This window comes from Sus scrofa, chromosome 8 (genome assembly GCF_000003025.6).
Source record: "Sus scrofa isolate TJ Tabasco breed Duroc chromosome 8, Sscrofa11.1, whole genome shotgun sequence".
NCBI lineage: Eukaryota > Metazoa > Chordata > Mammalia > Artiodactyla > Suidae > Sus > Sus scrofa.
Window position 1 is genome coordinate 55,303,046 of NC_010450.4, and position 24,869 is coordinate 55,327,914.

General features: G+C 42.7%; 1 protein-coding gene across 3 annotated transcripts in view; it reads left to right on the forward strand.

The window, feature by feature from the left end:
* CEP135 (centrosomal protein 135) overlaps nt 1-20,351 on the forward strand; it is a 72,495-nt gene extending 52,144 nt beyond the window's left edge. For all 3 annotated transcript variants that reach the window (XM_021101350.1, XM_021101352.1, XM_021101351.1), the window contains 5 exons: nt 5,795-6,004; nt 6,744-6,946; nt 8,164-8,268; nt 10,797-10,907; nt 18,906-20,351. In XM_021101350.1, the coding sequence (XP_020957009.1) occupies nt 5,795-6,004; nt 6,744-6,946; nt 8,164-8,268; nt 10,797-10,896 (618 nt within the window). In that variant the 3' untranslated portion in view covers nt 10,897-10,907; nt 18,906-20,351. The remainder of the gene's footprint in view (nt 1-5,794; nt 6,005-6,743; nt 6,947-8,163; nt 8,269-10,796; nt 10,908-18,905) is intronic.

The window sequence follows — 24,869 nt, forward strand, 5'->3', positions numbered from 1 at the left end:
TACTTTTCTATTGTAGTCAAATAGACATAACATCAAATTTACCATTTTAACCATTTTTAAGTATACAGTGGCAGTTAGTACATGCATTTTGTGCGACTGTCACACCATCCTTCTCCAACACTTTCTCGTCTCTGCAGCTAAAACTCTGTACCCATTAAACATTCAGTCTCCTTTCTCTGTCCCACAGCCACTGACAACCACATTCCGCTGCTTCTCTCTATGAATTGGACTCTTCTGTGTACCTCAATTAAGTGATTTATACAGTATTTGTCTTTTTGCAACTGAATTATTTCACATAGTTCACTAGATCTCAAGGTTCATTCATGTGGTGGCATGTCAGAATTGAATTCTTTTTTAAGTCTGGATAATACTCCACTGTATGTGCGTACCACATCTTGTTTACCCATTCCTCTGTCAGTGAGCATTTGCTTTGTTTCCATTTTTGGCTGTTGAGAATATTGCTGCCACTGACCTGGCTGTACAGCATCTATTTGAGTCAATTCTTTAGGATGTGCCTAGACGTGGCATTTCTGGGTCATACTGTAATGCTATGTTGAATTTTTTGAGGAACTGCCATGCAGTTTTACACCAGGCCAGCCCTGTTTTACGTTCCCATCTCAATATAAGGCTCTAGTCTTGCCACAGCCTTGCCAACACTTGTTATTTTTGGTTTTTTGTTTTGTTTTCTAAATAATAGCAATCCCAGTGAGAGTGAAGTATTTCGTTTTGGTTTTGACTTATGTTTTCTTAATGATTAGTCCTGTTGAGCATCTTTTTGTTGTTTATTGGCCATTTGTGTATTTTCTTTGGAGAAATATTTATTCAAACCCTTTGTCTATTTTTAATGAGGTTTTTTGTTGTTGGGTTGTAGGATTTATTTATATATTCTGTATACTAACCCCTTCTTAGATGTGAGATTTATAAGTATTTTCTCCCATCTTGTGGCCATCCGTCACTCAGTTTTCTCCTTTGATACACAGAAGTGTTTTTGGCTTTTGTTGTTGTTGTTTTCTTTTTCCGCCACCCCTGCAGCATATGGAAGTTCCCTGGGCCAGGATCGAATCTGAGCTGGAACTGCAGCCTACACCACAGCTGCAGCAACCCCAGATCCTTAACCCACTGTGCCACAGCAGGAACTCCTACAGAAGTTTTAAGTTTTGATGAAGTCCAGTGTATCTGTTCTTCTCGTTGTCTGTATTTTCAGTGTCATATCTAAGAAATCATTGTTAAAGCCAACATCATGAAGCTTTTTCTGGTTTTTTTTTTTTTCTATGAGTTTTATAATTTTAGCTTTTATGTTGAGGTCTTTGATCCATTTTGAGTTAATTTTTGTATGATACAAGATAAGATTCCAGGAGTTCCCGTCGTGGCGCAGTGGTTAACGAATCCGACTAGGAACCATGAGGTTGCGGGTTCGGTCCCTGCCCTTGCTCAGTGGGTTAACGATCCTGCGTTGCCGTGAGCTGTGGTGTAGGTTGCAGACGCGGCTCGGATCCCACGTTGCTGTGGCTCTGGCGTAGGCCGGTGGCTACAGCTCCGATTCGACCCCTAGCCTGGGAACCTCCATATGCCGCGGGAGCGGCCCAAGAAATAGCAACAATAACAACAACAACAACAAAAAAGACAAAAGACAAAAAAAAAAAAAAAGATAAGATTCCAGCTTCATTCTTTTGCATGTGGATTTTTTTTTATCTATCTGTTGCATGTGGATTTGAGTAAGCTTTTGTTATAAAGACAATCTAATATGTCTCTTAATAAAATTTTGAATTCAGTTAAAATATAGAACCCTAAGTAAGTTAGATTGATGTAGAACAGTAGCTGTTCTGTTCTTGTGTTTTGTTGATACCATATTGAGGTCAGTCTTCATCTTTCAGAGGAAAGTATTGATGACCTGTGGTGCATAGGATTATGCCCCCCTCACCCCATGTGTATTCCTGTCCTTCCTCTTGCTACCTGTGAGTGTGGTGTTACTGAAGAGGAAATAGATTCCAGACGGGACAGGGGACCAAAGGCCTTGAGCTCACCTCCTGTCACGGAAAACACCAAAATCACAACTAACTGCTGAACAACCATCAACTAAATAGACTGAAAATAGAGTCTTTGCAGATGTAATGAAGTGAAAATGAGGTCATGCTAGGTGGGGTACACCCTGACCTAACAGCAGTGTCCTTATAAACTGAGGAAGATTTAGACACAGACGACACGGGGAGGGACTGTCTGAAGGCGGAGGCAAAAGCTGCAGCTATGTGTCCGCCAAGGACGGTCCCAGTCAGCATGGCCAGGAGGGTTCAGAGCATGTGCCCGCTGATGCCCAGACCTCAGCCCGGCCCTCCGGAGCTGTGAGCAGTCGTCTCTGTTATTGGAAGGATCTAGTCTGTGGAAGGGGTGCTGATGTATCAAACCTGCAACGGGTCTGTGGAATTAGGTGACGCACACATGAGAGCTCTGAGGTACCTGAGACAAGCAGCCAAGGTTACCTTGGAAAGAGTGTTAGTAGAAAGACGGACATTAAAGGCAACTCTGGTGAGAACTCAGGGAAAAAAAGGCAAGCTGCAAGGAAAACTTGTGGTTTTACAGAATACATAATTTGTCATCAGTGGAATTGGTCCAGGAATAAGAATATCCTTCTAATAAGGTCTGGAGTGGAATCAAGGCACATTACTGGGTGCTGGTGATTCTTAACAATACCGTGGCAGAGGACTTGCTGAATTGCGGTCTGCTCTTAGAAGAAAAGCACAGTTTCTCAGTGATGAACTTGAGTAATTCTATGAGGAAACTTCCAAGCCAAATATGAAGGTGCAGCTTCATTTCTGCTAAGGGAAAAATTGAGGAAGGAATTTCTGAGCAGAAAAAAGGAGCCCAAGCTTAATGATTTGGAAAGGCACATCTTAACCTGTACAGACAGTGTATTCTTGAGGCAGGGCCAAGAATAGCCTCTTGGTAAAGAGATGAAGTGAGTGCTTCATAGGTCAGCCAGTTGCCCTGATGGGAACACTGCCAGCTTGGACTGAAAGGGGCAGAAAAGGGATGGAGGAGAGAAAGCTGAACCTCTGCTCCTACTGCAGAAAATGGGCCAGTAGAGTTACAAAAATGTTCTCCTTCAAGAAAAGGGAAGGGTGACTCTGAAGGTGCCTCAGAGCCCCAGGGCTGCGGCGGCAGCTCAAAGGCTGGTGGGCTGTTCCTGCTCTGGCACCCCCAAAGGGCATGGCCCTGGGCATGCATGGGGAGAGCCCCAGCTGCTGAGGACTGCCCCAGGAGGCCTGGGAGACAAAGCATCAGGGCGTAGGCAATGATGTGTAGGCCCTGAAAGCCAACGGAAGTTTCCTGCTTGATTGCAGGCTTACTTTGGTTTAGTAACTCCTTTATTACATTTTCACCCTTTTAAAATGGGACCTCCATTTTAAGACTGTTCTGCCATTGTATTTTAGAGGGAGGTCGCTTGTCTCCTTGTATCACAGATCTGCAGAAGGGGAATAGGTCATTGCCCAGGATGGACTAGACCCAGAGTCTTAACCATCCTGAGGTAGAGAAGAATTTGCACTTAGAGTTGATGTTGAAATGTTGGGATAGAATGAATATATTTTGCACTTGGGAATAACTCGAATTTGGGGGAGACAGAAGGTTGGTAGAACTATGCCCCCCCCCCCCGGAATATAATGAATTCCTAACCACCAGTGTCTACGAATATGACTATTTTGGAAATAGGATCCTGGCAAATCTTATCAATTTCAGATGAAGTTATACTGTACTAGGACAGGCCCTGATGCCACAACTGGTCATACTGGACCAGGACGGGCCCTAACGCCATGACTGGTATCCTTACAAGACAAGCAAAACCTGGCCTAGAAGACATGTGGGCGGAAGCCAGCTGAAGACCAGGCAGGGCTGGAGTGGTTTGTCTGCAGGCCAGGAGCCCCCAGGGCCCTTCCCCCAACCCACAAGCACAGGACAAGAGGCTCCAAGCAGATTCTTCCTCAGAACCTAAGAGACACCACTTCTGCCACCAACTCAGTCTCAGACCGGAACCACCAGAACTGCAAGCGGACAAGTTTCTGCCTTTTTAAGCTTCCCAGCTATTTGTTCCAGCTGTCCTAGGAAACTAACACACTATTTCTGTAGGTTTTTTTTAAGAGTGTAAGAACTAAAGGAAGTTTTTTCAACTATCAAAATAGTTCTCGGGGAGTTCCCGTTGTGGCGCAGTGGTTAACGAATCCGACTAGGAACCATGAGGTTGCAGGTTCGATCCCTGGCCTTGCTCAGTGGGTTAAGGATGCAGCGTTGCCATGAGCTGTGGTGTAGGTCGCAGATGCGGCTCAGATCCTGCGTTGCTGTGGCTCTGGCGTAGGCTGGCAGCTACAGCTCCAATTAGACCCCTAGCCTGGGAACTCCATACGCCACGGGAGCGGCCCAAGAAATGGAAGAAAAAAAAAAAAAGTTCTCGGGAGAAAGTATTCATTAGTTCTTTGTCATTCTTCATGTTCTTATGTGGTATATGAAACCGACCCACATTTATGTTTGGGGGAATTTTGATGAATTCACTAGTATCTAGAAAATCCAAATATTTACTTTTCTGCCACCGTTGAAATTTATTAAATCTTCACAGTATTGTGTGAGATTTTCAATGTTCATTCATTTCAGTAAAGCCTGCTTAATAATTTATTTTTCAAAGGTGAAATTCTTCCTAAATTCTATAAGTGGAGTTTATATCTGTATTTATCACCTACAGTTCAAATTGTGAAAAATTCTAAATGTGGATTATTCTAGGAAAACATTCTTTATCAGTATTTCAAATTTTGTTCATTATTTTAGTTATTAAAATCTTATAAAGTTGTGTACTATTATTAGGTTAAATTAAATTTAAATATGACTTCAGTTTTAAAACAAAGTCCAGGGAGTTCCCATTGTGGCTCAGTGGAAACAAATCTGACTAGCATCCATGAGGATGCAGGTTTGATCCCTGGCCTCACTCAGAGGGTTAAGGATCCAGCATTGCCACAGCTGTGGCATCTGTCACAGCTGCAGCTTGGATTCGAGCCCTGGCCCAGGAACTTCTTATGCCACAGGGCATTTGAAAATTCCATTATGGGAATTCAGAATTTAACTAAAAACAATTGAAGAGTGGCAAGTATCTATGTTACTTTTTCTAAAAAAGGCATTATTGTAAAAAAGAGAAATTATAAAGGAAACACTTATATGTTAATTTCAAAGATCCCTCATAGTCACAACTCTAAAACAGTATTTTTCATCTTCACATCTTCCAAACATACTCATGAGATACTTCGTTACTGTGATTGATACTTACACAGAAATTTTTTTTTTTTTTTTTTTTTTTGTCTTTTGTCTTTTTGTTGTTGTTGTTGTTGTTGTTGCTATTTCTTGGGCCGCTCCCTCGGCATATGGAGGTTCCCGGGCTAGGGGTTGAATCGGAGCTGTAGCCACCGGCCTACGCCAGAGCCACAGCAACGTGGGATCCGAGCCGCGTCTGCAACCTACACCACAGTTCACGGCAACGCCGGATCGTTAACCCACTGAGCAAGGGCAGGGACCGAACCCTCGACCTCATGGTTCCTAGTCGGATTCGTTAACCACTGCGTCACGACGGGAACTCCGAATTTATTTTTTTTTAAGCATAAACAGACCACCTTTAAATAGAAACAACTTCCTGATAGTATCTTAAAATGTGCAAACATTAGCTCTTAGAGATTTATAAAGTGAGGTTATACCTACACAGATTCGAACCTTTAAAATTCCTTGGTTCCTTTAACTTTGTACCTGTTTCTTTTTCTGTTTTCAGCACATAAATGCACATCATGCTTATGAATCTCAGATCTCATCAATGGCAAAAGCCGTGTCTAGATTAGAAGAAGAGCTGAGACAGCAGGAAGAGGAGAAAGCAGCAGTGTTAAATGACTTGTCATCTCTCAGAGAACTTTGCATTAAGCTTGATTCTGGCAAAGACATCATGACCCAACAGTTGAATTCCAAAAGCCTTGAGTTGGAGAGGGTGAGAACATGGAAGATAGCATTCTGGCACAGTGCATATTTTGTCCTGCTCTCATTGTTTTACCTTACCCTTCACTGCCTATGTATTTGTCCTCCTTCAGAGCAGTGACTTATGACCACAGGATTTTGACAACTAGATTTGACTTCTAGAATCTTTCCCAAGGTTTCTCAGGAAAACGTGGTGATAAAATTAGGTGCCGTTTGGACTAGATGAGTATTTAGAGACTACAAGTCTCCCAATACATTCTTTCTCTGTTTAATTAAGACTTAGGAGTACCCTGGTGGCCTAGGGGTTAAGGACCTGGCATTTTCAGTGCTGTGGTGCAAGCTCGATCCCTGGCCCAGGAACTTCCACATTTTGTGGGCATGGCCAAAAAAAATAAAAAAATAAAAGTAAGACTTAAATGAAGGGTAGAGCAATTCATTGCTTCCTAAGTGGAATGTTTTTGCTTATAAAAATCTTACTTAATTTTAAAAGTCAAGTTAGTGGGAACTTGGCCATTCTCAAATTGAAAAATTACTTAAAACAACCCAGCGTATGTTTTTAAACACAGATGTTTCCAGTTTTCATTCATTTAGTAGTAACTTTATTTTCAGGTACTGAGAAGCTTCAAGACTGGCTTGACTATGTAATCAGAATATACATATTTAATAGACAAAAAGGGCCTCCTTGGGGATGGAGTGGCTGCAGAGTAAGTCTAAAATTGTACCAAAGTAATCTTGCTTTGTTCTTCTTGTAGGTTGCAATGGAATTAGAAAATGTAAAAACAGAATCAGAGCTGTTAAAAAAACAACTGTCAAGTGAGAGACACACGATTAAAAACCTTGAATCATTGTTGGCTACAAACAGAGATAAAGAATTTCATTCTCATTTAACCTCCCATGAGAAGGATACAGAAATTCAGCTACTTAAAGAGAAATTAACCCTTTCAGAAAGCAAATTGTAAGTGTCATAAATCAACTTATGTGGAAAATAGCCTGTCACAAATAATTTTTCAACAGTGAATCATTTTCTATAGATTTGTAGCATAAAACAAATGATACAAAAATATGGGAGGAACATAAGTTTTTTTCCATTTTTGGGTATACATGGGCCTGGGAGTGCAGTGGTTGGTACAGAACCAAAATATTTTGCTAATGTGACAGCTACTTTTGGAAATTCAGGGCTTTAGTGCAGAAAAGAGACATACTTAGAGGTGTGACTATTTATCTTCACCATAGAGGTAGAATCACAGAAGGGGAGGAGTGAATGCTAGAAAAATGCCTCAATTCGAGGAAAAGGGAAAGCATTTCAGATGGGGCAAAATGGCGGAGTCTCACATTGCGCATTAGGAAAAAGACTGGGAAAGGGCCACGAGACTTGACCCTCCGAAGTGCATTGATGGCCTTTTAGGAGATTGATGAGGTTATCTTTTTAGGATGGAGGAGTTTGGACATATTTTTGGAAGAAGTGAGGAAACCCAAGGTAGATAGTACAGTGGAATAATTAACTTTAAAAGGAGTTAGAAATATTTGTCTCTCTGAGGTAGGCATCAAAGAAGAGCCAATAAGAAACTCTATGTTTTGATGTTACAGTTCATGTCTTCTCGATTTGTATCTCCAGCATGGCTCTAGAGCTTAGCACATGTGAGAAGGTAAATGTTTGTCAAATAAATGAGATGAACAAAAAAGAAAACTTTGTGATGGAAGCTCCAGATATTTATAGAATTATTGTTGAAAAGTCCTGATCTTCTCTTTTTTCATCCTTATATGTCAACTTCATTTGTATTTATTAATAACAAAAACAAAAGTCTATAATACTTGACTCTACAAAACAGGATGTTTGTTATTTATTTGATTTTTTTTAACTCTTGTTCTTTATTTTATTTTATTTTTTGTCTTTTTTGTTGTTGTTGTTTCGGGGGCCGCACTCGCGGCATATGGAGGTTCCCAGGCTAAGGGTTGAACTGGAGCTGTAGCCGCCAGCCTACACCACAGCCACAGCAATGCGGGATCCCAGCCGCATGTGCAACCGACACCACAGCTTAAGGCAATACTGGATCCTTAACTCACTGAGAGAGGCCAGGAGTTGAACCTGTGTCCTCATGGAGACTAGTCAGATTTGTTTCCACTGCACCACGACGGGAACTCCTTTATTGACTTTTTAAATTTGTTTTTAAGAAATAGTCAAAGCCGAGAAAACACCATGCTTCGGGCTAAAATGGCACAATTACAGACAGATCTTGATGTTCTGAAAAGGCAGATTTCAACTGAAAGATATGAACGGTAAGAAGATATTTTTAGTTTTTATTTATTTCCAGTGTTTTTATTTATTCTCTGTTCTATTCCAAAAAGGATTGAATAACGGCTTACAGAGAGCAAACTTCTCTTAGCATTAATGTGTAAGATAAATTCTTGGTAATTCTTCCTAGAAGGGCAGCCCTACAGTAAACAAAGCAGCACATCTGGTATTAACGTTACCTAGTGCTGCTCAGGGCAAAGTCAGGGCATCACTGCACTTCCCATGGCTCAGTGGGTTAAGAACCCGACTGGTATCTATGAGGACACAGATTTGATCCCTGGCTTCGCTCAATGGGTCAGGATCCGGTGTTGCCATGAGCTGTGGTGTAGGTCACAGATGCAGCTCAGATCCTGCATTGCTGTGGCTGTGGTGTAGGCCAGCATCTGCAGCTCAAGTTTGACCCCTAGCCTGGGAACCTCCCTATGCCGTGGGTGCGGCCCTAAAAAGAGAAAGAAAAAAAAAATGAAGTCATTCCTTCAAAAGATGTAGTTATGGAATCAGCAAGCTAATAGAGTCTACAGAAGCTCAAAGCATTATGGTCCCCTGGGAGATTCCAAATACAAGTCTTCATAAAAGCGACGATGCTGATGATCATAGGACAGTTAACAAATGTGTACCAGATGCTCTGTATGTATCTGTTAATCCCGTATAACAATGATAATGTTATTATCATTGACATATGGTAATATGTTATCTTATCAGAAACTAATATCACACAAATAGTAAATAGCAGACCCAAGACTAAAATCCAGGCAAGTGTGTCTCACTTTAAAGCCTATATTCTTAATCTTTACAATAGATCCCCTTAGTAATTAGCTTAGCAGTTTTCATACTCACTTATATTTCAGTTCATTTGCCTTATTATGTTGAAAAATTTAACCTCCAGGGATCACTAACAGGAATGAGACCTGCTTTAGTGGTTAAAATCCAAATCTGATTTGAGAATCAGTTTGTCAAGTCACTTTTCTTCCATTACACTCTCCTGCTGTATCAATGCCATAGACGTCAGCAGTCCTAAGATTTCATTCTCAAATAGTGGTCAGATTGTTTTTTGAGTTCTAATTTTTTTTAGGATTTTTATTATTTTTTCATTATGGTTGATTTACAGTGTTTTGTCATTTTCTGCTGTACAGCAAAATGCCCCAGTCATACTGAGTTCTCTAATTTTATTCTTATTCGTTTGCATCAAAACTTTTGAGTGATAGGCAATTTGGAGTATAAATGGAATTTGCTAGGAAATCATTATTTATTATTTCAAAGAGAAATGAAATTAGAGGGTGCATCGTCATGAGAGCAGTGCTAATTTCTTATAATTTAGAAGATCTGTTTTCTGAATGTGCTAAACTGTATATATTTAATGATTTTCATTTATTACTGACATGGAAATCCTCTTCAATGTAAGGGTCCTCAGTCAAGCTCTCTTGTCTAGAGTTACAGACCCCCATTAATTCCTCCCCTTTTTCCTTTGACCCCAAAGAAACCCTCACCCACCTGACCATCTTGTTCCTTCTCTTTCCCATCCAGCAAGATCTAGATCATGCATTCCTTTTTTTTTTTTTTTTTTTTTTTTTTTCCGTCCTTTTAGAGCTGCACTCATGGCATATGGACCCAGGCTAAGGGTCAGATCGGAGCTACAGCTGCCAGCCTACAGCCACAGCAGCGTGGGATCCGAACCGTGTCTTCAACTTACACCACAGCTTACAGCAACGCAAGATCCTTAACCCACTGAGTGGGGCCAGGGATCAAACCTGCATCCTCATGGATGCTAGCCAGATTCATTTCTGCTGAGCCATGACGGGAACTTCCAGATCATGCATTCTTAAAGAAGCACTGCGGTCACTGCAGGGGCCAGTATCAGTTTTGGGGAAGAGGGAATGGCACAGAAACCTTGGGTATTATAATTTTGGGCTTTCCGAGGGGCCACAGTACATTAGCAGCGTATCTATGCATAAAAATTTGATGATGGGTGTATTTGTCTGGGGGTGGGAGACATCTAAGAAAGGTTTTTTAGTGGATGATAATGAAAAAACGGTGGAGCACCCATGTAGGTGGAAGTCCTGGATGCTGAAGATCTCAAGTCAGAAAGGGTCTGAGTCACAGACTGAAGGGCTGACAGTAGAGATAGTGCAGTCACCATGCCGTGAGTGCCGGACCAGCCTTGGTGGGGGGAGCATAAGAGAAAGTGGATCATGTCACTCCTGACACTTGGGAGCTTGAAGGCAGGAAGAAGGAAGAGGACTAGACTTATGTGCAAGAAGAGGTGGGAAAGGTAGGGGCAGAGGGGGACCAACCAGCTTTGAAAACGTGTATTCAGAGGGGCTTTGAATAACCTCTTAAAGTACATATTTCTTTCATTGAAACCTTTTTTCCACAACTTAAAAATGATGTAAAGACATAGGATTTAAATTTAGGAGAAATACTAATTAATTGAGTAGTCATTGCTTAACTAATAGTAGGACCTTGTTTGTGTACGGCGTGTTGGCACAACCTCCTGTTTGATGTTGACCCACAGAGAGCGAGCTGTGCAGGAGATGCGGCGGACTGGACTTCGCACACCGCCCCTGAGCTCTGCTCGGCGCTCTCCGCTGCCTTCCCCTGAGCACGGGAGCTGATTCTTACAAAGGTATGTACGTAACAGCCAGGACAAGCAGAGCTGCTCTCTGGTTGTGAGAACTCGGAGCAGTTTTCTGTCTGCAAGGAGGGGATGTTGCGGCCGAGGTGCTCAGGAGGTGTCAGAGGTGGTGGTGCGTGCTGGCTCTGGGTGGTGATGGTTGTCTGGTAACCCAGGGGCTCACGGTTGTGATGCCTCACTGAACAGAGCGTTTACCGTCCCTGCGTTTTATTGTACGTAAGTCATACCTCAGTCAGAAAAGAGAAGACAGGAGAGTTCCCTTGTGGTGCAACAGGCTAAGGATCCAGCAGTGTCATTGCAGAAGCTCAAGTCGCTGCTGCAGTGCAGGTTTAGTCTCTGGCTGAAAACATCCACTTTCGGAGAATGTGACTGACAAAAAGAGAGAGAAGATGTTTACAACAACAATTAAATGACAATATAAGGTATCACAGGGCGGAGTTCCCGCTGCGGCGCAATGGGATTGGCGGCGTCTTGGGAGCCCTGTGATGGAGATTGGATCCCCGGCCTGGCACACTGGGTTAAGGATCCAGTGTTGCTGCAGCTGTGGCTTAGGTGGAAACTGCAATTCGGGTCTGAGCCCTGGCCTAGGAACTCCATGTGCCAAGAGGCGGCCAAATGTATATATGTGTATGTATATCACAGGGCGATATTTGACGAGGGGCCAAACTCAAGGTACAAATAATAGTGAAAGTGGACAGAGACTTAGCAACAGGAGCATGTGGCCCAGGGGACTCAGTGTAACAGGAACAGCAGACTGCCAGGGAATAACGAGGGCGAAGGGTGTGGCCGGGAGCCTGTTGAGTGGAAGACCCTTCCCCTGCTTCAGGGAGCTGCCCAAGGCTCTGTGTAGAGGAGGGTGCCAGAGGAGGAGGGTTCCATGAGAACCGGTCCTTGGTGGATTAATGTCACAACTGCACTTGGGCCCTTTGGGGAAGAGTTGAAACCAGAGGCAGGAAGACCAGAAGGAGTTATGAAATGAACAGTACAATCAGTTCTCGACCACTAAATAATATTGAAAGCTAGGAAAGATTTTTAAAATAAATGTATATGTGATATATAGACAGAAAGCACTGTATGACAGTGTACAACTCATCGGATTCTTACAAATTGAACATACCCATGCAGCCTGCACCCAGTTCAAGAAACAAAAACATGACCTCTTTTGGGTTTCCCTCTGGTGACAAGCCCTGTTTTGTTTTTTTGTATGTTTGTTTGTTTGTTTTTTGCTTTTTAGGGTGTACTTGCAGCATATGGAGGTTCCCAGGTTAAGGGTCAAATCGGAGCTGCAGCTGCCAGCCTATACCACAGCTTGGGATCCGAGCCATGTCTGTGAAGTACACCACAGCTCATGGCAACACCAGATCCTTAACCCACCGAGCAAGGGCAGGGATCGAATTACATCCTCAGGGATAATAGTCAGGTTTGTTTCCGCTGAGTCATGATGGGAACTCCAGCCTTGCTTTAAAAGTAACTGTCCTGGAGTTCCCATCGAGGCTCAGTGGGAACAAATCTGACTAATATCCATGAGGACACAGGTTCTATCCCTGGCCATGCTCAGTGGGTTAAGGATCTCACATTGTCGGGAGCTGTGGTGTAGATCGCAAACGCAGCTCAGATCCCGAGTGTGGTGTAGGCTGGTGGCTGCAGCTCTGATTTGACCCCTAGCCTGAGAACCTCCGTATGCCACAGGTACGGCCCTAAAAATAAAAATAAAAAATAAAAGTAAGTATCCTGATTATTAAAGGCAGAGATTCCCTTTGTCTGTTTCTGGACATGTTATAAATGAAATGGCCTTCCTCTTTTTTTCTCAGCAGAACCTTTGTAAGACACAGCCGCACCATTCTGTGCACTTGTAGATGGTCCAGTCTTGGGCCCTATAGGATTCCACTGTGTGATCACGTTCCGTTTACTTGTTTTGTTTTTGATGGGCGTTTGGTAATTTCCAGTCTGGGTTCTGACAATGGTTGTGATGCACGTTCTCGTACCCATATGTTGGAAGCAGAGGTGTGCATTTCTTTTGGGTGTACATTTAGGAGTAAAATTGTCAGGCCACTGGACGTGTGCATGTTCCAGCTTGAGGGTATGGCAGGCGGTTTTCCACAGTGGCTGTGAAGCCCTAGGGCACGGCTGAGCCAGGCAGGCCGAGCATCGCAGCGGGTCCTGGAGCCAGGATGAGTGGGAAAGAAGCCTATCAGACCCTGGGTCTGACAGTCAGGTTGGCCAACAGAAATAGTCAAACCCATCCTTTTTAACAGGATGCGTGCTTTCCATGGAAGTCTATAGATGATGGTTAAGCCTTTCCTGGGTTACTGGGAAGCCTCACGACCAACATTAGTTTTGTGCTCTAACATGCTGATGCCCCAGGTGTTTTGGGGTTTGTCAGGCCTGTGTTTAAATGTTTCCTGATTGCTGTGTTTTGGCTTTTGTGTTTGTTTGAATAAAACATTTGTTATTCTCTTTCGGAGTTCCTGTCATGGCTCAGTGGTTAACGAATCCGACTAGGAACCACGAGGTTGTGGGTTCAATCCCTGACCTTGCTCAGTGGGTTGAGGATCCGGCGTTGCCGTGAGCTGTGGTGTAAGTTGCAGGTGCGGCTCAGATCCCGAGTTGCTGTGGCCCTGGCATAGACGGGGGGGCTACAGCTCCGATTGGACCCCTAGCCTGGGAACCTCCATATGCCTTGGGAGCGGCCCTAGAAAAGGCAAAAAGACCAAAAAAAAATAATAATAATAAAGCTTTTGTTATTCTCTTTCATTTTGAGGACCACTTCTCAGTGCTGGCTGCAGTCACTGTGTCCTCACAGCTTCTAAACTGCTGCATAAATTGAAGTGCGATTAGATGAGGTTCACATTCTCATTATAAAGCCTCCTAGCAGTTGTGACACAAACACTTTCGTGCTTGATTCACAGCTGCATTTTAGATCAGGGGTTGGTAGAACCCGATGGGCCTGTGGGCCTAATCCATGCCACTGCCTGTTTTTGAAAGGTAAGCTTTACTGGAGCGTAGCCCCACACTTTTGTTTATGTGGTGTCCAAGACTGCTCTGTGCCGTGACAGAATTGAGTACCTGTGACAGAGACCCTGAGGCCCACAAACCTGAAGTACTGACTAACTGGCCTTTCACGTCACACAGCCCCCAGACCCTGTACCTGTACACCCTCGGGATGATAAGCGTGAAGTAGCAGAAGATTCCGAAGTTTAATGAGAAGAGGCTCGACAGCCGGGGGTCTCCAGACCAGACTGTAAGGGGTGTTGGTGTAGAACAGTAGATTCCAGCAGACTCTAAAGCTGTCATGAGTTAGAAAACTTTTTTTTTTTGGCCATGCCTGCAGCACATATGTGGAAGCTCCTGGGCCAGGAATTAAACCTGCACCATAGCAGTGACACTGCTGGATTTTTAACCCATTAAGCCACCAGGGACTCCTAGAAAACTTTTTAAAAATGTGATAAACTGAACCTGACCCCCTTGCTGTACAGTGGGAAAATAAAAAAAAAAAAAAATGTGATAAACTGTGTATAATATGAACTTTGTTTGCATAACTTTTTTTTTTTTTTTTTGGCCACATCTATAGCATGTCCAAGGTTCTGAGCCAGGGAATTCCCATCATGGCTCAGCAGAAACGAATCTGACTAGTATCCATGAGGATGCAAGTTTGATCCCTGGCCTCGATCAGTGGGTTAAGGATCCGGCATTGCAGTGGCTGTGGTGTAGACTGTCAGCTATAGCTCTGATTTGACCCCTAACCTGGGAACTTCCATATGCCATGGGCACAGCCCTAAAAAGACCAAAAAAAAAAGTTCCTGGGCCAGGGATCAAACCCGTGCCACAGTAACCCCCCAAGGCACAGCAGTAACAACACCGGCTCTTTAACCTGCTGAGCCACCAGGGAGCTCCCCTTGACTATTTTTTGAAGTGTAGTTCTCAGCGGCATTAAATTCACGATGGTATGCAACTATTAGCACTGTTTCCAAGAGTTTTTCATCACCACAAACGGAAATTGTACCCACTAAGCAGTAACCCTCCAGGTCCCTAACCTCACCTCCTCAACCCTCATAACTGCTAATCTCCTTTCTGTCCATAAATCAGCCTATCCCAGATTTTGATGCAAGCGAACTTCTGTAATATTTGTCTTTTTGCATCTGGCTTATTTCATTTAGCACAATATTTCAAAGTTCATCCATGTTGGACCATGTATCAGAACTGCATTCCTTTTCATGCTTGAATAATAATCCTTTGTGTTTAAACCACATTTTGTACTTCCATTCATCAGTTGATGGAAACCTGGGTTGTTTTCGCCTCTTAGCTATTGAACACTGCTGCTGTGAACATTGGTGTACAAGTATCTATTTTAGTCTGTTTTCAAATCTCTAGAGTTGCTGGGTCTTAAGGTAATTCTATGTTTAACTTTTTGAATACCTACCATACTTTTTCCACATGACCATACCATTTTGCATTAGCAGTGTAAGAATTCCAGTTTTCCACATCCTTGTCAACTTCTTGTTATGTTCCTTTTTTTTATATTATAGCCAGTTCTGGTAGACGTGAATTAGAAAATGTCTACAACCATCAAATTCCCAGAGCATCCTAAGAATGTTAATTGGTAACACATTTCCATTCATATTCTCTAATATTGTTACCAGAACTCATTTTAAGGAATTTCTTCTTAAGTATCCAGAAATGACTGAAGTACTGATATGAAGTCATATTTACAGTATCTCTAAGAGTTAAAATATATAATCCAATTTTTTTTTTTTTTTGGTCTTTTTTTGTCTTTTGTTGTTGTTGCTATTTCTTGGGCTGCTTCCGTGGCATATGGAGGTTCCCAGGCTAGGGGTTGAATCGGAGCTGTAGCCACCGGCCTACGCCAGAGCCACAGCAACGCGGGATCCGAGCCACGTCTGCAACCTACACCACAGTTCACGGCAACGCCGGATCGTTAACCCACTGAGCAAGGGCAGGGACCGAACCCGCAACCTCATGGTTCCTAGTCGGATTCGTTAACCACTGCGCCACGACGGGAACTCCATATAATCCAATTTTGTTTTAACTGTTTTGATTACTGCATCTAAAACATGCTCACTGAGAAAACAAAATACAGAGGTATAAAGAAGAAAACCAAAATCACTTTTTCGTACTTTTTTTTCATTGGAGTAAAATGTACATAGGATCAAATTTATCACTTTAACCATTTTTTTTGTCTGCACCCACAGCATGCAGAAGTTCCCAGGCCAGGGATAAAACCCGAGCCACAGCAGCAACCTGAACCATAGCAGTGACAATGCTGGGTCCTTAACCCACCATGCTACCATGGAAATGTTCATTTTAATCATTTTTTTCTATTTTCTTTTTTTTTTACGGCCACATCAGCATCATATGGAAGTTCCCAGGCTAGGGGTCGAATCAGAGCTGCAGCTGCCAGCCTAAACCACAGCCACAGCAATGCAGGATCCGAGCCATGTCTGTGACCTGTGTCGCAGCTTGCAGCAACTCCAGATCCTTAATCCACTGAGCAAGGCCAAGGCTCAAACCCACATCCTCACAGACACTATGTCAGGTTCTTAACCTGCGAAGCCACAATGGGAACTCCCCATTTTAAACTTTTTGTGTGTGTGTGTCTTGTTAAGGCTGCACCCGCAGCATATGGAGGTTCCCAAGCTAGGGGTTGAATCAGACCTGTAGCTGCCGGCCTACATCACAGCCACAGCAATGCCAGATCGTGAGTGAACCCACTGAGGCCAGGGATCGAAACCTCAAACCCGATTACTAGTCAGATTCATTTCCCCTGAGCCATGATGGAACTCCCCATTTTAACCATTTTTAAGTGTATGTTTCTCTAGCAGTTAGTATATTCACTCTCTTGTACAAAAATCTGGAGTTCCCTTCTGTTGCAGTAGGTTAAGGATCTGGCGTTGTCCCTGTGGCATAGGTTCAGTCCCTGACTCAGGAACTTCCACATGTAATAGATGCAAAAAATCGTCTGTACTATCAGTCTCCAGAACTTTTTTGTTTTGTTTTGTTTTGTTTTGTTTTTTTAGGTCCACATTCGTGGCATATGGAGGTTCCCAGGAAGGGGTCGAGTTGGAGATGTAGCCGCCAGCCTACACCATAGCCACAGCCACGCGGGATCTGAGCCGTGTCTGCAAGCTACACCACAGCTCATGGCAATGCTGGATCCTTAACCCACTGAGCGAGGCCAGGGATCCAACCCTAATCCTCATGGATACTCGTCAGGTTTGTTAACCACTGAGCCACGACAGGAACTCCCTCCAGAACTTTTTTCTTCCCCACTGAAACTTGCTACTCATTAAACAATAACTCCCCATTCCCACAACCCCTCTACCCCCTACCCTCGCTGGCAACCACCTATACAACTTCTGTCTCTGAATGTTACTGCTCCCTGTCCCTTATGTAGGTAGAATCATGCGGTGTTGGTCTTTTGGGGACTATCTTATTTCCCTCACTGTAACGTTTTCAGGTTTTATCCACGTGGGAACATGTGTCAGAATCCCCTTGCTTTTGCAGGCTGAATGGTCTCCCATAGTACCTGTATTTATACTTTATCCATTCATACCTTGAGTTGCTTCCAACTTTTGGCTGTTGTGAAAATTCTGTGAACATGGACCGACAAATCAAAATCCCACAACCAGAGAAAATAACATTTAGCATTTTGGTATACATCCTTCTTTAATTTGGAATAAATATATACAAACATGTAGATACACATATGTAACTCTAATAGAAATCATCTTTACAATGATTTGTACCAGCTTGTATTGTTCTGTGGAGATTTCGCCCTTAATATGGTTGCATGCGTTTATTCTGATCATTAAAAGCATTTTTTGGAGTTCCCGTCGTGGCTCAGTGGTTAACAAATCCAACTAGGAACCATGAGATTGCAGGTTTGATCCCCGGCCTTGCTCAGTGGGTTGAGGATCCAGCATTGCTATGAGCTGTGGTGTGGATTGCAGACGTGGTTGGGATCCCACGTTGCTGTGGCTCAGGCGTAGGCCGGCAGCTGCAGCTCCAATTCAAGCCCTAGCCTGGGAACCTCCATATGCCATGGGAGCAGCCCAAGAAATGGCAAAAAGACACACACACACCAAAAAAAGCATTTTATAAAATGCCATTTTAAAATAGTGATTTAGTAGTTCATCATGTGGATGTTCGGTGATTCATTTAGTCATTCTCCTCATGGGACGTAGAGTTGTTTCCTTTTTTTCCTGTGAATAATCTTTTACATCATTATTTCACAACTTGCCTGATAATTTCTTCAAGTAGGTCTTCTTAGGTGTAGGAAAAGTTACTTTCTCAGTGTTTCCAGAGTGTGATTTTTCATATTTTAACATGTGAGGTGTTTTCATTGGGAGGGTAATTAGATAGCACATAGGGTCAAATATTGGGAAAATATTTGACTACCCCTAACGTCCTATTTTTAAGACTAGTAGAACATAGGCATTTCCACTGTGGTGCAACAGGATTGGCGGCGTCTTGGGAGCATTGGGATGCAGGTTCAGTCCCCAGCCCCAGACCATGGGTTAAAGATCCAGCATTGTGCAGGTGTGGTTTAGGTCACAACTGCAGCTCGAATGGGCAATACCATTTGCTGTGGAGCACCCAAAAAAGAAAAATAAATAAATAAAATTTTTAAAAAGACTCAGAACATAATTTATAGTACTTGTGTATAATTTTATTAACCCTATTCTTCCTTCTTCTGAGTGGTTTTTCTCAGTTAACAAGCCCTGTTTACCCCATTCTTTTCACTGTATATCATTTTTTTAGTACTCAGTACTTCGATGTACTTTGGTAGTTCAGAAGGAATATCTGAAATACAGAACAGTTCTTCTCAACTATTAAATATAACTTGATTGTGGGCAAAGGTTTTATTAGAGACTATAATTTCAATTAAAACCTTACTGAATTTCAGTTTTTCATGAACATATTAATTTAATCCTTTTTTCCTAATGTCTTTTCCCCGTCCCTCTTTTTCAGGATGACAGCTTTCAGTGAGTTGGCTATATGGATTTTTTTAAAGGACAAACAGTAATGAAATATTTGAAATACTTGTTCCTGAAAATCATGAACATTGACACAAATTCTACCTCTGTCAACTTTTATTTAAATCAGTGAATATTTATGTAAAAAATTGAGTTTAAAAGAACTGTATCTATGTGTATATTTTCATGTATATGACAGAACAGAATATGTATTACTAGTGCTGATGTTGTGTGTTTTCATTGTTCCTGACTTAAAATTACTCCCCAAAGTATGTTTATACTGTGAATTAATATAATGTATTGTTCACATTATGCTTTAATAATCTTTTTCTTAATGAGCCATGGTGTATGTTTGTAAATATTCTTACTGTACTTGTTTTTAAAGTGTATTTAACTTTCATTCTTATGTTTATGACCCAAATCTTCAATGCATTCACAAAGGATGATCAACTTGGTGCTATGCTGTCATGTTTAACTTTTTTCATCTAAATGTAAAATTAATTATTCGCAATATGCTATCTATCATTGAGGGGGATATATTCAAGTCTATTTGTATAATAACAGAGATCTTGATAAAATAATGGTTACCATGTATTTGTTACTGCCAACTAGCAGAACTATGATGGGAAAGATACATTTGTAGATTATATACAGTATTTTGTTATTTTGGCTATCACATGGACTCTTCACATTATACAGACTCTCAGAATCAAACTGAAAGCTGTATTTAGAATTTTGTAAAATGATAGAATAGAAATTTGGGACATTTTTCAGTAAGTAAAATTCCTTACCTTACTAATTTAAAATTTTGAGTACCAAAGTATATACATTCAATAATATCCTGTTTTTTGCTTCTAAACCTGTGTATTGTAATTTATCAGTCTTTGCACTGTGGCATATTAAATAGAAAACAGCTTCCCACAATTTTCAAAGTTATAATTTTAAGGAATTTAGATATATGCAGATATTAATAAAAGAACAGAATATAGATTGTCATATGGAAACTAATCGTGTTTGAACCATACACATTTGAAGAAAATCCTGTTTTTAATAGACTTCATTATGATCCAAAAAGAACTTAAAAACTGACATAGGAAAATGGAAGAGCATTTATTTATGGTATATTTCTTTTTTCCTGTGGTTATAAAGTGGAGTTTGTGTGTTTGTGTGCACATGGGGGCACACAGTGCTTTTTTTCTACAACTAATATTTCTTATATGTTTAGATTCTCCCCTGGTGCTCAGTGTGTGTGTGGCTATGATGTGGCTTACTTTCCACCACCCTTGTAATTTTATATTTTCCATCTCCTGTGTGTGAATTTGTGTATTAGAGCAAAATGCAATAGAAATAATATTGTTTTCAATGGCATATGGAATATCTTTTAATAAATGTGTGTAAATAAAATAAAAATTATTTGTTCCCACCTTTTCCCCCAAAGCAACAGCAAGACATATTTTGTTAGATATTTTATTTTTAATGTTTTCTAAAAATGTATAGCTTGCTATAATTGTTATTTTCATAACCATGCTACTAGAGTTTTTTAATTAGTTTGATCTTAAAGTACTGACTGTTCTGACCTTTTATAGATGTTTTTAATTTGTTTTAAATAATTTTCAATTATGGAGCTTGACATAGATTTTTCCAATAAACTTTCCAGTCAATTTATTTGCTCCCTACACATATTTTTATAATTTTAGCAATATTATTCTAAAATTAAGTACAATTTATTCAAATCAGATTTTATCATGGTGGGATATGGGGAAATCTCTGAACTCAGATTCCAGGCATTATTTTTGCTGACTTTTTTTTATTCCCAGTTAGTTCAGAATATAAAAAATAGAGTCAAAGTTTCTGTTTGAAATCCGTTTACAAGATGGTTAAACAGGAGTTCCCATCATGGCTCAGCAGAAACGAATCTGACTAGGATCCATGAGGATGCAGGTTTGATCCCTGGCCTCCCCCAGTAGGTTAAGGATCCTGCATTGCTGTGGCTGTGGTGTAGGCCAGGAGCCATAGCTCTGATTCGATCCCCAGCCTGGGAGCCTCCAAAAAAGCAACCAAAAAAAAATTTTTTTTTAATAAAAAACTGGTTTCTGAACCTTACATCATCTGTCCAAGTCAATCAGAATCCTCGGGAGTAAGGTGTTAGGCATTTAAGTTTCTCTAGGTGACTCGTGCACAGCCAAGATTTGTAAATGCTGATTGAGAAACTGACCCACCAAATTGACTTCATCACCCACAGATGGACTCAACCTGTAGTTTGGAGACACTGCTCTAGGATTTGTCATTACCTCCCCAGACTCTCAACTTGTAGCATCCTACTCCTCTTTCTAGGTCACTCTGTTGATTATGCCAAACCCAACAATTCTATGACTCTACCAAGATGTATAGACAGTTGCTTCTGTCAGCTGTCCCTCATCTAAAAGTCTGTCACTATCGTGTTCCTCTTTATGTAGCATGGACATCATTTCCCTTGCCTATGCCCTAAGTTCTCTGTCCTTGTGAACTGAAAACTCAGCTTGTGTTTATACCCAGTCACTTCAGCTTTTCTGCACCTGTACCTAAGCAGCTGACCATGGCTGGAGAAAAAACAAATGCTGACTCTTTTCACTTAAAACTTGTCCTGAAAATCAAGACCCACAACACCCTGTGAGAATACTAAAGCAATTCACACTCAACCTCTCCCCAGGAGTATTTCTCACCTGTTCTCTCTCCTTGCTCTCAGCTTCTTTTTTCACTAAGAAAAGAACTTTCTCACCCACCAAGTGTATTAGCATATCTATGTCCATATAACTCCCTTCCCTCCTATTATAACAGGGAGCCATCTCTGTCCTCTAGCTATCCCATGCAGTTGTGATTGTGACTTTAAATATGTTAATCAGGAAATAAAACTTAATGAGCAAGCATTTAACTCAAGAGATTGGAGAAGGTGGACTTAAACAGGATTCAGCGTTGCCACTGCTGTGGCGCAGGTCCCGATGGCAGCATGGGTTTGATCCCTGGCCTGGGAACTTTTACATGCTACGGGTGCAGCCAAAAAAAAAAAGAGGTTGGAAAAAGGTAGTACCAACAGATGCCCTCCCCAAAAAATAACAGAAATAATAAAGATGAGAAAGCAATGAGTTAAACAGCAATAACATCAACTACAAAAATAGAGATTAACAAAATTAAGAGTTGGGTCTACAAGAGGACTAATTAATGAACTTTATTTGAAACAAAACATGTATATATATGCACACACACATTGAGCTTAAAACAGAAGAGGAAATGACTACAAATACATTGAATATTGAGAAAATAAAAGTATGAAGAGTGAGTATATGCTAATATATGAAATGGATAAATTCATGAAAATTAAAAATCCTAAAGTTTGGTATAAGTGAGGCTCACACTGCCTGCTGTTCCCCAAAGTCCAGCATGAAGCTAAACCTCCTCTATGGTTGGGGGCGGGGGGAGGGAAATAATGTAGATCTCAGAACAATATGTTATAGAAATTGAGACACTGTCAAATACAAAAGTCTGGGATTTATTTTATCTCAGTTGCAGGCTAGTAAGTTATTTCTGTTTCCTAGATGCCGGCACACAATAGGGACCCTCGGATCAGAGCCCAAGGCCTTTTGTCACTCTTGGCACAGCAAGCGGCAAGAGTGTGATACGTGTCCACTGGTTCTCCCCTCCTAGAACTCAGCAGGCAATGCCGAGGCACCCAGGTGAGTATTAACATGCAGAGTTTGAAATCACAGACTAGGTGCACTGGGTGGATGCCCCTCTTGTACATCAGGCAATAGGGGAAGCCTGCCCTTTGCTTCCTTCCCCAGAAGGAGCCACCCTCTCCCTCAAGGTGGCTCACGCCTGCACAATCTGAAAAAGGCCCAGACAAACTGCAACCAGGGCCTTGCAGTCTTTGCATCCCCGCAGCAAGAAAATGCAGGGTACTCGGTGTCCATGGAACTGCCTCTCCCATCGGACTCCACCCTGTTCCTTAGAGCACTGGCCAAACTTGATTATCCCAATCCACTGCCCATCTGCTCCAACTGCCAGCAAGGCAGGGGCCAAGCCTCTTCAGTGTGGGTTACAGAGCTCTAATGAAAGCTGACGTCAGTAAGACGCCAAAAGCAGGACAAAGAGGCTGCCCAGCAGGACTGAGCTCAGTCTTGCTTCCCGGGAGCCCACAGCCATCGATGACTTCCTGGGCAGCCTGGGGGTTAAATAAGGAGATGGAGGATGAGGCCTGAACTCATTCTGTTCTCTGTTGTTAGGACTCATCCTGCGAGTTAGACTGACTGGCTCATCTCTGGTGTCGTTGCTAACCGGGCAATGGATGAGGGAGAAAGCAACCCTCATCCACGATGGAAGATGGAAGATCCATGGCCATCTCTCCCCCATGTACAAACAGCCCAAGATCACACGTCACTCCCGTTGGGGGGGTTCTTATTAAACTTGATTTGGATCATGGTCATCACATTGGTTTTGTGGAGAAACATGGCTGTGTCACCGAGTAGCTGTGGCCTCGAGAGGTGAAGGTGGCATAAACTGAGGCCATTCAGCAGCAGGGAGAAGTGTATGAATTTGCATCCACCAGACATTTAAAATGCTGCGGTAGTCATCACATTCGTAGGCGAACAAGGCAGAGCCCGCGATGGCCAGGGGCGGAGTCCGAGATGGCCTGAGGCAGAGCAGAATAAAGGCTGGAGAGAGGGCGAGTTTCCTGTTTCCAGGGCGGCAGACGCGGCAGGAGGGCAGACTGCCGGCCGCTGCCATTTCTCTGTTCAGGCGGCCCATATGATTTCATGCCAGGCTGCAGGGTAGGCCCTTCGCAGGGACAAAGAGAGCATTCATTGCTATTGGTTTGGGCCCCGCGCAAAAAATGCTGGTTTGTGGGTTAGTTGATATAAAGGACCAAACAGAATGCCCAAGTGAGGCTCACACTGCCTGCTGTTCCCCAAAGTCCAGCATGAAGCTAAACCTCCTCTGTGGCTGGGGGCGGGGGGAGGGAAAAAGCTTTTCCCCGGGGGACCAGAGGAATCTGCCTGCTTAATCCTGAGAAACTTCACATGGAGAGAGACCTACAAGGAAACTCCCGTATGGCACAGTGGGTTAAGGGTCAGGCATGGCCACAACTGTGTCATGGGTTCCATCCCTGGCCTGGGAACTTCCACATGCCATGGGCACTGCCGAAAAAAGGGAAGCCGGCCCCTGGGTTTTGTTGGGGTTTATGATCTGCGCTGCAGGTGCAGGCTCAGGGCCTGAGATGGAGGCTTCTGACCTGCAAGCCAATAGGATATCATCTAGATGGTGACAACCTGAAATCAGAGAGTAAAGGCACATGTACTAAATCCTGGCTCACCCATGTGACAAAGGTGACAAACGGCAGGGGGGGGTTGTCTCTTAGCTTGTCAAACCTTCTGCTCTTCCTGATTAGGATAACCCCTCTGACACTATGGGGTAGGAGTACAGGCATATAAAACCTCAGTTCCTACTATTTATTCAGAAGTGCAGGCAACAACCCGACTTGGGATTCTTAACCCAACAGCACGTGCCTGTTTGGACGTGCCTTAGTCCAAAAGGTCCCATCCTTAAGGTCAGGTTGACATCTCATCCTCATTCAGAACCCTGCCCACTCCCATCAGTTAAATCCAAGCATCACTGCACCAGCCAGGACGGTGCCTTGGTGCCTATGTCCAGGGCAGCGGTGGAAAGCAGAGCCCCGCCTGTTCGTGCTGCTAACGTCACGCTTTCTCTTCAGGGAGCCACATCTGTTCACACCTACCCTTTGTTTGCTGCCCATGCAGGAGAACTGTAAGTGGTCTGAGGCTGTGTCCCACTGGCAGCCTGGCATGGAGCCTGCTGCAGGATCAGGGCGCCAGCAGAGGACAGGGGACTTCTGGGCCAGGAGTGATACTCTCTGTCACTGCACAGCAGGCCACATGAATTTTACTCCGGTTTCATGTCTGTCGGG